The 12,657-nt window shown below is 45.7% G+C and overlaps 1 protein-coding gene across 5 annotated transcripts in view; it reads right to left on the reverse strand.

Annotated features, from left to right (window-relative positions):
- phf14 (PHD finger protein 14) overlaps nt 1–12,657 on the reverse strand; it is a 65,793-nt gene that overhangs the window by 20,333 nt on the left and 32,803 nt on the right. For 2 of the 5 annotated variants that reach the window (XM_008281425.1, XM_008281417.1), the window contains exons 15-16: nt 10,026–10,088; nt 9,415–9,536 (exon numbers count right to left, since the gene is read on the reverse strand). In XM_008281425.1, coding sequence (XP_008279647.1) covers nt 9,415–9,536; nt 10,026–10,088 — 185 coding nt within the window. Of the gene's footprint in view, nt 1–5,554; nt 7,672–9,410; nt 9,537–10,025; nt 10,089–12,657 lie in introns of those variants that run through there. The other 3 variants (XM_008281447.1, XM_008281441.1, XM_008281433.1) reach the window with 2 other exon arrangements.

Genomic DNA, 12,657 nt, shown 5'->3' on the forward strand with positions numbered 1-12,657 from the left:
CATTCACACCTATGGACAATTTACAATCACCAATTAACCTCAGCATGTTTCTGGACTGTGGGAGGAAGCCGGAGAACCCGGAGAGAACCCACGCTGCATGGGGAGAACAGGGAGACTCCACGCAGAAAGATCCCGGGTGTCCTCACCGGGACACCAACCGGCGACCTTCTAGCTGTGAGGTGCTAATGGCGCTAACCCAGTTCAGACAGTGAACACCGTCAGTCAGTCGGCTACACGGTCAGGATCTGGTCTCCTGGTCTTCCTCCAGTCTGTAGCTTCAACCAGATGATGGCCAATTTGGATCCTCATTGGTGGATCTGCGTCATGAGGACGGTGTTGTTCTCAGTCTCTTAACTGTCGCAGTCACCTGCTACCTTCAGCCTTTATCTGCTCCCAGCACTGCCCTTACACACCCAGCCACAGCAAGGTCCTTGATGTTATCAAAGCAATTTGGTCCTGCTTTAATCATTGGGAAAATTGAGCAGCCCCTCGGTCCACCCCCCACACCGCTCCTCCTCCCTTGTACTTTGAAAGCAGACAAAATCCAATCACTCATAAGAGAGGGTATTGATTGATGTAATCTTATTGGAGGTGAGGTGGTGGAGGGGACATGATTGATTGCTTTTGTCTGCTACATGTGTTGCTCTCGGTTGGCGACTCGTGTCCACTTTCATCTGTTTAATCTCTGTGTGAAGTTCTCTCATCCCTCCCCTCTGGTGTCACCAAGCAGCGGCGACGTCCCAAGTTTCAGCTGGTTTCGTTTGATCTCATCCACCTGCTCAAAATCGCTGTCAAACTCCCGTCTACGGCCTCATAAAGAGGAAGCGTCGTCGCCTGAGGAGCTTTACAGAGCCTCCATTTATTCACGTAGCCTTTAGTGATGGAGCACTACAACCAAATTAAATCACACCGACCAGGACAGACATGACATCACATTAAACTGAGTCTGTTGGTAGGACAGAAAATATGAGTCTAAATATGAACTTTTCAGATGATTTATACCAGGTTAAGACAGAGGAAAGCAACACATTCTGCTGATACCAGGCGACTAACATGAGTAGTTCTTACAGGACAAATCAAAGTAAAGCAAAGCCATGCAAAGGCTGTTGGACCCTCACCCTGGCCCACCCTGACACAGTGGCCCAATGACGACATAATATCTGCTACAGTCACTCAAATAATATCCCAGTGCATCTCCAAAAATTAGAACATTGTAAAAAAAAAAAAAAAAAAAGTCATTTTATTTTCTTAAATGTAAATTTTACAGGTTAATATTCATTCATTCTACATAAACTGACATATTTCAAGCCTTTTTTGGGGGATTTCTGTTTTGATGATTATGGCTTAAAGCTAATAGAAATCAGAAATCTGAAATTATCAGTACATTTCGTATAAAGAATTTAAAGTACAGAACTGTCCAGCGTCTGAGGAGTCTGTCTGATAAACACTCGCTACCTGTTTGGGGCTTCGCTACCCTAACCCTAACAGCCTGTGGCCCTGCTGGGACGGTACTGAGGCCCGGTTTGCTTTCATAGCGGCCTTCAGCTCGTCTGTACTTTTGGGCTGGGTGTTTCTCATGTCCTCTTGATACCACATATTGGGTTTATGGGGTTCCGGTCAGGTGAGTCGGCTGGCCAGTCTGCTGGAACAGGAACTCAGTGGACCAACATGAGCAGAGCACAGATCAGCCCACATCTCCGTCCAGACTCTAGAACCTTGATTTCCAAATGAAACGCATCTGAAAGAACGCTTGGATCACTGAGCAGTAGTCCAGTTCTGTTCTTCCTCAGCCTGGGGGAGATGCTCCTGACTCTGTCTCTGGTTCTGGAGAGGCTCGATATGAGGACTGTGAGGGTTGCAGCTCCTTTCCTGAAGATGTCTGGACTTGGTGGATCTAGATGCTCTGACACCAGCCTCAGTCCCTGTAAAGCTCTCCCAACTCCTTCAACTTCTTGACAGTTCCTAAAGTCTTTGGTCATCCCTGGCACTTGAGCACCGTTTCCTACCTGCATTAATTGTATCTATTTATAATCTGGTTTTATTTTATATAATTATTTTTTAAATTTATTTATTTTTATTTCTATAGTTATTTTACTTTATTTTTATTTTCCATTTCTATTATTCCTGCTCATTCTCCTTCCATGTTTGTGCCTCATGTACAGCACCCGGCTGGTTCCTCAGAGGTTCCTAAACCGGCTGGACTTAGCCATGACTTCACCATTTCTTTCTGTCCTAAACAATACGTTGGAACAGTTCCTTTATGTCAAGCAGAACCCGGCCTTAACCTCGACTCACATGTAAGAATTATTCTAAAACTAGTCCTGTATCCTGGTGAACAAACAGATTCTGTAGCATGGCTTCCCAGCATCAGCCCTATGAGCTGCCGGCCCAACCAGAAGCATTAGTGTATTATTGTTAATTATATATATTATTATTATTATATTATGTTAGTTGAGCCCTGGGTGCAGTGACCTGAGCATGGACGTGTTCTGCTTTTCTGGAATTCAGCTTTTCGTTGTTAGAACAGATCATTTCTTCTTTTAAAGGAAACAAATACCATAAATACAGTAGATCAACATTTAGTTAATATATTCTGATGAGTCTCACTGTGGCTGAACCCCAAAGACAGAACTATAGGAAGACAATGACCAAAAGGACCAAAGGACAGACCTGAACTGGGCTGATTAACGATCAGTCCCAGAACCTGTGGGGGTATTGATGCTGGTTGCTCCCCGACTGCTTTGTACCCAGTCATGGGTCCATGTATCGACAGTTGGGTTTAAGGCCTCAGAAACGTCTTTTCTCTGCAACAGCGCTGGTGTCTGAGCTCCAACGGCTGAAACAAGGCAGTGAATTTATCACGAGTGGGTAATGCAATTACCTTGGGAGTGGCCACGTGACAGGAATCAATGTGACACAAAGCACTCGCCATCGACTCCCGTCCGTGACAAAGTGCACCGCCGTCGCTCCACAGAAAGCGGTGGAGTATTGTAGCTGGTGAGCCTCCGACTTTTTGATCTACTGTTGGGTCACTGCAGCACTACAAAAGAGCCATTGTTCTAGAAGAAGTAATGAATGGGCTGCTGAAGTCACAGCTCTGGAGGAGCCCAGTCACAGCAGTTACCTTTATGAGCCTATCTGGACACGACTCCTTCATGACCGGGAGTCATCTGCTGCTCTCACCTGGTGCTCTCCTTGTGACTGAAGTTGTTCCTGTTTTCCAGCAGGGGGCCTCAGTAAACTGGATACCACACTGGAAAAGAGTGTATTTTAACCACATATCCTGTCCTCACCTCTGTAGGACAAACTCAAAATCTGTAGCACTTGAACTGGCCTCAAACTTGCTGCAGAAACAACAAGAAATGCACTGCGAGTCCGTTCAAACACATCTGTGACGAGGCGGTCCGTTCATGTACAGGGCTGCCACAAGGCCATGGGGTTCATGTTTAGGGTGTCATGATTAAAAACGAGGAGGAGGCAAAGAGTGCGGTCATCGGGGATGAGAAAGAAAGCGGTTCGGGGGAGGAGGAAGAAGAGCGAGCAGCTCGGGGAGCACTGGAGCAGACCCACACAGTGGCTGAATCAGAGGGATAAAGAGACGGGAAGGAGCTGGGGAGTAATAGATTTGAGCTGCTTGGCCACACTTCCCACACAGCCCGGCCCAGCTCCTGTGTTTTCTGTTTTAATAGGGGGGAAAAGGGTGAAGTCAGCAAAAACAAAATGCCGCCATTAAATCATCTCCCCAGATCTAGTGTCAGAGCAGTAATGGGAAATGCACTCATCATCGGAAAGGTTACTGCTTCCCAGAGCCTCCCTGCTAGCTTTTCTCTCTTCATCCTCAGCCCTCCACCCCTCCATCCCTGAGCTCCACTCTCAAGCCCTAAACCCAGAACCAGCCGAAGCCAAACGGATCTCTGGTTTGTTGGATGTTGGTCCTCCTCGGGGGACCGTGTGGTCGAGGGCGACGGGTTGGGCGGCTACAGGATCACCGTTGGTTCCATCTTGAAATGATGGCGCCACATTATCAGAACGTTTCTCTGGTTCCTCCTGATTGTTCTGTGAAGAACAAAGGCTGTGCTGGCACCTTTGTTAGCCTGTTTACAGATTTAATAGCAGCTTTTGACACAACGGGGGACGGCGGTATCGGCTCAGCTCAAACATCTGATACCTCCAAAGCTGCTAGCAGTTTGACAAACGTTACCTGAGCTGCACCTGGTGCCGTCATTGGCGAACAGAATCTACAGCACCACTAAGTGGACTTCATACTTTGATGAAGGCTCTAAAGTTCCAACAGTTCATATAGTACAAAGCCGGCCTTGTGCTAAGGTCGGGACTGAAGCTTAGAGCTCCACAGCGGCTGTAAGCGTGTCGTGGAGGAGCAGAACATGCTTTGGGCCGCCGTTCTTCAGCTACGTCACGATCAAGCTCCTCCTAGATCACAAACTGTACGAGGTGTTTAAACACAGTTTGGGGATGAAGCGTTTAATATCGTGGCCACTGCTCCATCTGTCCAACCACAAGCTCTGGTTCTAAAACCCAGCTCGGTTCTAGATCAGTGGAACCAGGATGGCACCTGGACAATAAGCAGAACTACTGCATTGCCAGAACAGGAGGCAGACGTAGCTCAGGGAAAACAGAGCCAGATCCTTAACTCTTAGTATTTCCTTCAGTCCGGGTGCGTCACATGAGGCAGTTATTCCTCATTAGCAGACCAAAGGTGTGGTGGGTAGCTTGTTGGTGTTTTGCAGATCTTCCCCATTGATCCGCTGACTGATCATGTGATGGTCTGTGCTCCAGATCCTGCTAGTTTGGATATTTAAACTGTTAGTGAGATGCTTCAAACTTACATTTATTTCTGTGTCGATGGAAACGTTCGTCCAGTCCAAGCACCATCCGTAGTCACATATCCATCTAATGCAGATCTCTCACTGAATAAAACTCCTAAAGATAAAACTGTCATGACATTTACTCAGCACACTGAGTCGGAGCTAGTTGTTGTCTTCGGTAGTCTGCTTTTGACTGGTTGCTGATCATTTATTTTATTATTTCTCTGCCAACATAAAGGCCTGCTGCATGTATCTACAATATGCAGATGGGAGACATATCAGCTGGCTTAATAATGTCCATGTTGATTATAATGACCAGGACCAGCCGTTGATCGTTTACTGGTTTCTCTGGGCTGTTGGCTTCACTGTCTCGTGCTCTGGCTGCTTTTTAAACGCTCCGGTTCTCCTGACAAGCTCCGGTTCTGCAGCGAACTTATTCTATCACTACAGCACGAACACTGTGAAGGAAAATATCAGAGAATCAGCAGCTAGGATACACATTCCTACACGTGAGGGCAAAGAGAGCAGCCATCAGATCCGTGGAGGCTCAGCTCCATGTGGGCTGAGCAGCAGCGCTTCGTCTGAGCCGCCCCCTACGCAACAAGAAGGCCACTTCCCAGGTGATAAATCATAGATGACAGAGGGCATTACACGCACAAATGGACCGCCGATGCCATACCTTTAGAACAATTAATTAGCTGTCTGACACTCATTTATCACTGCAGCAATAAGGTGAAAAAGTCAAGAGTTTATTAAAGCTCTGCTTAATTTTCAAGAGCTACAGGCCAGAGGCTGGGACACATCACATACACAAGAGCAGCAACGTTCACATTCTTACTTCCTACACAGTCACAGTAATACAGAACACAACTGGTCAGAACAGTTCCTTAAAAGCATATCTGTAAACAAATGTAAACAAATATTTGGCAAATAAAAGAAAACGTGGTGGTCGGTTCAGGACGCCACCACCAATCAGAGTTCAACTCTGGTCACAACACGAGCTCATGTTTACTCAAGTATGTAGGCACGGAACGAAAAGACGAGAATGCTGGACCTCTTCAATAAATACTGTACACATCATCACACTACAGAGCTACCTAGCAATCATTTATACAGGACTACATCACCGTTATTCAGCTTAAACTACTGTACAGGTCTGGGTAAATAGATATAGCCATGCACTGTAAGAATGACGCATCGTCTTGGAGACTGACTGGACGTGAAGGGAAACGACTGTCAGGAGTCAGCAGGTCATTCTGCACCCACAGCCCAACCCGCTGTTTGGCCCAGCCCGGAGAGGCAGAAAGCAGTGAACTGCATGGTTCTGACTGCTCCCAGAAGCATGCATACAGGCCCTGGACGGGCAGCAGAGTGACACATGAGGGCAGAGTACCACACTTGTCATGAGTCCTGACAGAAGAGCAAGCAGCTGTTGTTTTGACAGCACTGTGGTCCACCAGGGACGGGGAGATGGAGCTGGGCTTTGTTCTGATGACCAGTCAGTTTAACTGTCACTGTAGGATGCATGAGGACAAGGGAAGACTTCTAAATATCTACGGACACTACAGACATCTGGACTAATATTTAGGTGCTATCACTGCTAACTACGATAGTCTGGACTACACATACTTCATGGTAGCATCACTGTACCGCTGTGCTTATACACTAGAGACAGTCGGCATGTTGGATACACAACGATGACTTTTCTTAATATTTCTGGCCTTCTGTTTACCTAAAAAACACAACACAACACTCAAGTCTCGGAAAGCCGAGGCTGAACTGCATCTGTAATGAACCAAATTTACACTGAACTGCTCAGAGTGACTGAGTGGCAATGACTCCGATCAATAGCTCTGATTGGTACTGATGAGAAGTCATAGAGGGAAGCCCAAAGGGCAGAGCAGCAGCCGAGAACCCCACCCCCTCAGAAAAAAAAGAGTCTGACAATCTACTAGAACTGCTCTATAGATGAGCTGCAGGTGAGTCCCTAGAGGCAGAGAGAGGACTATGGGGATGGATCCAAAGTCAGAAGATGCAAAAATAAGCTGTTGCTAAAGGTGAAGCATCTCCTACAGGGTGGAGGGTCGAACTTATCCAGCAGCCATGTGGGGTTTAGAAAGCTCGCCGGCTTTCCATGAAGGTCTAATCTGAACATGACCTTAAAGACTCCATGAAATGGGCACTGGAGCTTCCAGGAACGCTGGTTCTTCAGAGGTGTTCATGTTTATTATCTGTGATGATATACTAAACCAATAAGTTCATCTAAGACGTTCACAGAGCCACCGTGGCTGTCCAATCAGACTAAACCTCATAACTGATGAATGCTTCGATGACTGATATCCATCCAGAACATTCAGCTTGTAAAGGCAGTAAATCAAATAAAGAAGCAGTGACACCATTTCATGGGATCTTTAAGGACTCAGAGGTCTTGTACTACTATATGTACAGTACTATATGTATAGTACTATATGAGCCCAAACACATGGATTGTATGAACACACACAGATCTCTTACTTGGTCAAACTTGCATTGAGACGACTGTAATCACAGCTGGTCACAGAAGGAACCAACCGAGTCACAGTTAATCAATAAAATCAAACCGGCTTCAACCAGATCAGCATTTAGGTTCCATGTTTTAGATTCAGACAGTTCTGCTCAATTTTCGTTGGACAGTTGCTGGTCCAGTTTGGATCAGAGGTGGTTGTGGGACGGCGTGGCGGTCTGGTTCTTCAGTCTGACTCGAGCGCCATTCTTCAAACGCCTCAATTTGTCTCTGTCTCTAAGCCAACGGTCATCTGTCCCGAGTTTTTATGGGAGGTGAGGTGGCTGCCCCGGCTCTCACAACCTGTGCAATGCAAAGATAGAAAGAGTCAGGGCAGCACACCTCACACCCCGACCAGCAACCCTCAAAACTCAAACGGTGCCTCAGGAGCACCACAAATCAAACACAAACACGCTGGTATTCAAGTGTTGAGCTCCCCTCCCCCCATGCTGGTCCCACCACGGCCATAGCATCATGTTTTAAATGTCGCTGCATCTGTGTTAGAATTAAAAAATGTGGATTATTGTGTGTAGATGTTCCTCTACATTGGCTTTTCTTTATGCCTCTTGTCTGCTAAACCTGCTCATAAAGGAGTGCAAAAGAAAAGCACATGTAAACAGTAGTTTCCTAAATGAAGTCAGCATTAAAAAATGAATTAGAAATAACAAACCTGCATGAACAAACAGAGGTGAGCTAACGTTCTCCTGGATAGACACAGTGCAGGACAGCAGGTAGACTCACCATCATTAGCTGGGCTTCTCTATTAACAATGCTTTTCTAAAATAATTCAAACTGTGTCTACTTTTCCATTTCTGCTATCCACATTTAAAAAATGGCGATGTCAGTGGAATGCAACACGTAATATTTTACATTAAAGCAGAGGCACAGAGAGGAAGCAGATCCTCACAACAGGGAGGCTGGACGATTAAATATTCAGCATTTCTGCTTAAAAATAACCTGAACCATTATACAGTTATTGAAGGAGTTGGCAGTTTATTTGCGGTTGATTAAATATTTGTTGACGCTCTGGTGGGTTTATGATTCCTAAATTGCTGGTATGTGAAACACTTACAGAGAAGTGCTGAGTTCAGTGGCACAAGTTTAACAGGAAGTAGAATTTATTCAGGAATTACCAAAGTATTTTTTTTAAACTTAAAAAGCCTGCAGGCTTGAAGGACAGTGGTGAGCGTGGCGTTGTTGGCATCATGGAGCTAGTGCTGCAGAATGTCTGAATTTATCCAGAAACAGACTGAGCTGAGTTTAACCCTAACCCAACGAGCACAGACGTCAGATAAAATGAATGTAGAGGAATAAATGCCTATTTTAAATACCAGACATTAAAATAAAGGTTTCATGACTCAGTGTAAACATTTCCATCCCTCCAGCTGCAAACTGGTCGAATGGAAAATAAAGGACGTCGGACTCAGATTAGCCACAGCTGGGTTTGAAGCTAAAGACTCAGACGGTGGTGAATGTCACATCAGACAATGACAGGTCTGAAAAGACAAACTCAACAAGGAAAGGCCTGATGAGAATAAAGGCGTCTCTTAGAAAGAAGCTCACGGTATGACGGCGTGCTGACGAGGTGCCGGCTCTCATCTACGTTACTGCATTTATACGTTTCTGCACAGATTCCAGTGGCAAGAAGAATCCTGTTTATTAGATGCCTGACACCTGGAATCCAAAGAAAGGAGTGGAATAAATTGTGGTATTCATTATGCCCTAATCAACTGTGCAAATATATGTGGCAGGTCAATATAGGGGCCTATGGAGGAGATACCGTCAGCCCTGATTCCTCAGAGCACAGGCGGCCGCAGCCTAATGAAGACTGAACTTTAATCATCAGGAGGATACGGCTGCTCACCACACACACACACACACGCACACACACACACACACACTTATCACACACACACACACATCATCACACACGCACACACACACATCATCACACACGCACACACACACATCATCACACACACACACACATCATCACACACACACACACACACATCATCACACACACACACACACACACCGCCTCACCTCACAAGGTTCTCGTTGTCGCCGGGTCCTTTGCAGGTTGTACACTCGGTCCTGGTATCGTCTGCTTTGGGTTTCTTCTGCACTGCAGACTGGCGCTGCCGGCGTTCCCTTGGCAGTGGTTCCTATGGAAACATGGCTGATTAGAGAGGAGAGCTGTACAGGTACTCGTCAGTGGCCACCATTTAAAAGGAACAACATGTTAAAGTGGGGAGAGACGGAGGAACACTACAGTGTCTCGTCCTCAGTGTGTTCTAGGAGACAGACCAGTAGAAATGGGCCGGTACATGCACACACGTCAGAATTCCAGCTGTGTGGAATGTTCACATAATGTCAGTGTGCACTCAGGACGAGTGGACAGCAGGCTTCACTGAGCTCTGGTTTTATTGGTCAGCATCAGAATCCACATTTAAACTCTGCATTGGAGAAACTTTAGAGGAACCATTTCACAGATTGTTCTTTAAAGAGAGAGATATGGACCAGTATGTGCAGGATAAGACCAGTAAACCTGGATTACTGGACCAACACAGCAGAGAACAGTGAAGGTAGAAGGTCTGAGCTGGTGTCAGCACCAGAACAACAGCAGTGGTCTGGAGCAAAGCAGAGAAACAAACCTCGATTTTATCTTCTCTGTCTTCACAGATTGGAACCCTCTTCCTCTTCTGCCCTCTGGTTCTCTGTGAAACACAAACAGTTAATTAATTAATACAGTAATTAGGAGTTCATACAGGCAAAGGCATCCCAGCAGAACAGCACAGAAAATAAAATACAAACAAAGGTTAACAGTAAAGAAGAATGAAAAGGACAATTTAAAGTAACTGTATTTTTGACCTGTTGACAGTTTATTTTAAAACAAATGTCTCAGCCAATCAGGAATACTGACCCATGAACCTCTATCACATGGATAACAGAAAAACAAAAGCACCTTTTCTTTTAAACTGTAAAATCTATATAATGACTGTTCAAATGAAACGTGTTCGTTTAGGAGCAGTAGTTCATCAGCTGATATATGCTGCAGTGGAATCTGTTCCTTTTCTGACCCATATGTCAGAATAACATCCCAGTAGAAGCAGGAAGACCTCTCCTCTGGACCAAACGAAATCACTTTCATTACTATTTCATTCATCTTCACCCTATAACAGAGCTGCTGTCTGGATCCTGCTTCAGCTTCTGTCTCCAGTGAGCTGAAAGCAGCTGATTGTGATGAACAATGCTGCTCATTAGACTTTACATAAAGCAACACTGATGATTTAAGAGGAAGTTCTCTGTATGAACAGGGCAGCCTGCTACTGGCATCATCACCCTACCACATCTGAACCTGTTCTATGGCTCTGATCCAGGTGGTTTCCTCCTGACTAGAGGGTTAGGGTTGCTGGTGTTGGATCTGCTCTCAGATGGACGTCGCTTTGGATTGAAGCGTCTGCTGATGAACCTGTAGAGCTGTATGAGGAAGCACTGCATACCTGTCCACTGTTAGCAGATGACATCCAGCTATGTCTACCTCACGTACATCAGCAAAATGCCCCCACAACATAACGAAGCCCCTCACTGCAGGACACCACCTCCTGACCTCTAATCTGAGCCCATGAAGGCGACCTGACTCACCACACCAGCAACACTAACCACCTAGTCCTGCTGTGTATGTGACTGCTAAACAAACCAGCACACCGATCACCTTCTGTCCCTGTACTGATGGACTCAGGACAACAGCATCTACCACACGGGTGCTGAGGTGTGCTTCCTCCTTACAGGTGGCTGAATACGGCATGAAAGGAAATACAAATCAAACATCTCCTTCTTGTTGCTAGCCAGCAAGCGTCTGATGCTGGGGAGGGTTTAAAAGGGGAAGAAAAATCGACAACATATTTAAACAGATTGTGAAAACAATTCCATCTGTCGCCTTTGGCTCACCACCACTCGCCAGATGGAGCACTTATCATTAAGACTGCTAACTGCAAGAATGCTGCCAATTGGCTCCTTCAGACCTTCATTCCTCTTGCGACTGCAGCACCAAACAAAAGGCCTGAAATTATTGAATAATTTCTGCATTAAAGTAGTGTCTCTTAAAGCAATCTATAAGTCAGGGAGAACAGAGAGCAGCTCAGCCGCTGGATCAGCTGAAAACGCTCAGCCTCACAGCAGAGCTAATCTCAGGCTCTGCTCAGGTGAAGAAATTAAAGCCGCGGGCAGTTTATAAGTCCCAGGCAAAATCAATCTTCTAATTAAGTACATCAGTGCATCTTTAACAAGCATGAATCATTTCACACAGGATTAGAGAAATTAACAGAGCATAGGAAGTGGTAATAACTACATATATTAACTTAATTCTCATAATTTTAGCTGATTAATGGCGTATGTTCATGTGGGAGGTTTTAATGTTAGTGCTGTGCTGAGCTGCCAGCAGCAGTAAACCATGTCCCATTAGGGAGTATTTATCCTCACCTTCAGTTAGCCTCTGAACCCCACGACATCCCTCCTTCATGTGCTGTAAGGGCACCACATAGCTATACCATTGCTCCAATTAAAACATACAGCCTGGACGACTACTGCCTCCCCTGTACTTCCTGCATCTAGTGTTGAACAATGAACAACAGCTGAAGGAATGAGGAGAACCGTAAACGGCACGGTGTGAAGGACCTCTGGCACACTGACCTGAAACAGTCAGGACCTGTGAACAATACTGCATGTGTTTTGTGGTGTACTACATACAGCTCTGTCTGCACAACCTGTGGTGTATCTCCATTCCTTTAATGTTTATCATTTAAATCCTAATGACTGATTATTATTTTGACACCATTCCAAAGATATAAAACTCTTTTTTTCTCAGTAATCTACTTGTGCTTGAACACACCACAACACCCTCAGCATCCGGTACATCTAGTGATTTATGCTGAAATGGGAGAATTAAACCTGTTGACAGTGAAAACCAGTCTGTAGTGAAGTGGCTCCTCAGGGAGCTGCAGAAGATTCTGGTTGCGTTTACGTCTCTGACACCAGAGTGTGTTCATGAACTGGACTCAGACTGAACAGCAGTTTAGGGCTGGACCCGAACATGTCCCCCCCCCCGGCTGAACACACACTCCCCCCAACTATTCAGGGTATTCGTCATGAATTGGGCCGAATATCTGGAGAACAAAATATGCTATTCGGACCAGCTGTGGATGTGAACAGAGCATCATTCTGTACATGCTAAATGGACCGGGGCTCACAGGTTGACTTTAGAAGGTCTTCCTACAGCACACACGA

This window comes from Stegastes partitus, unplaced genomic scaffold (genome assembly GCF_000690725.1).
Source record: "Stegastes partitus isolate 25-593 unplaced genomic scaffold, Stegastes_partitus-1.0.2 Scaffold6, whole genome shotgun sequence".
Taxonomy (NCBI): Eukaryota; Metazoa; Chordata; class Actinopteri; family Pomacentridae; genus Stegastes; species Stegastes partitus.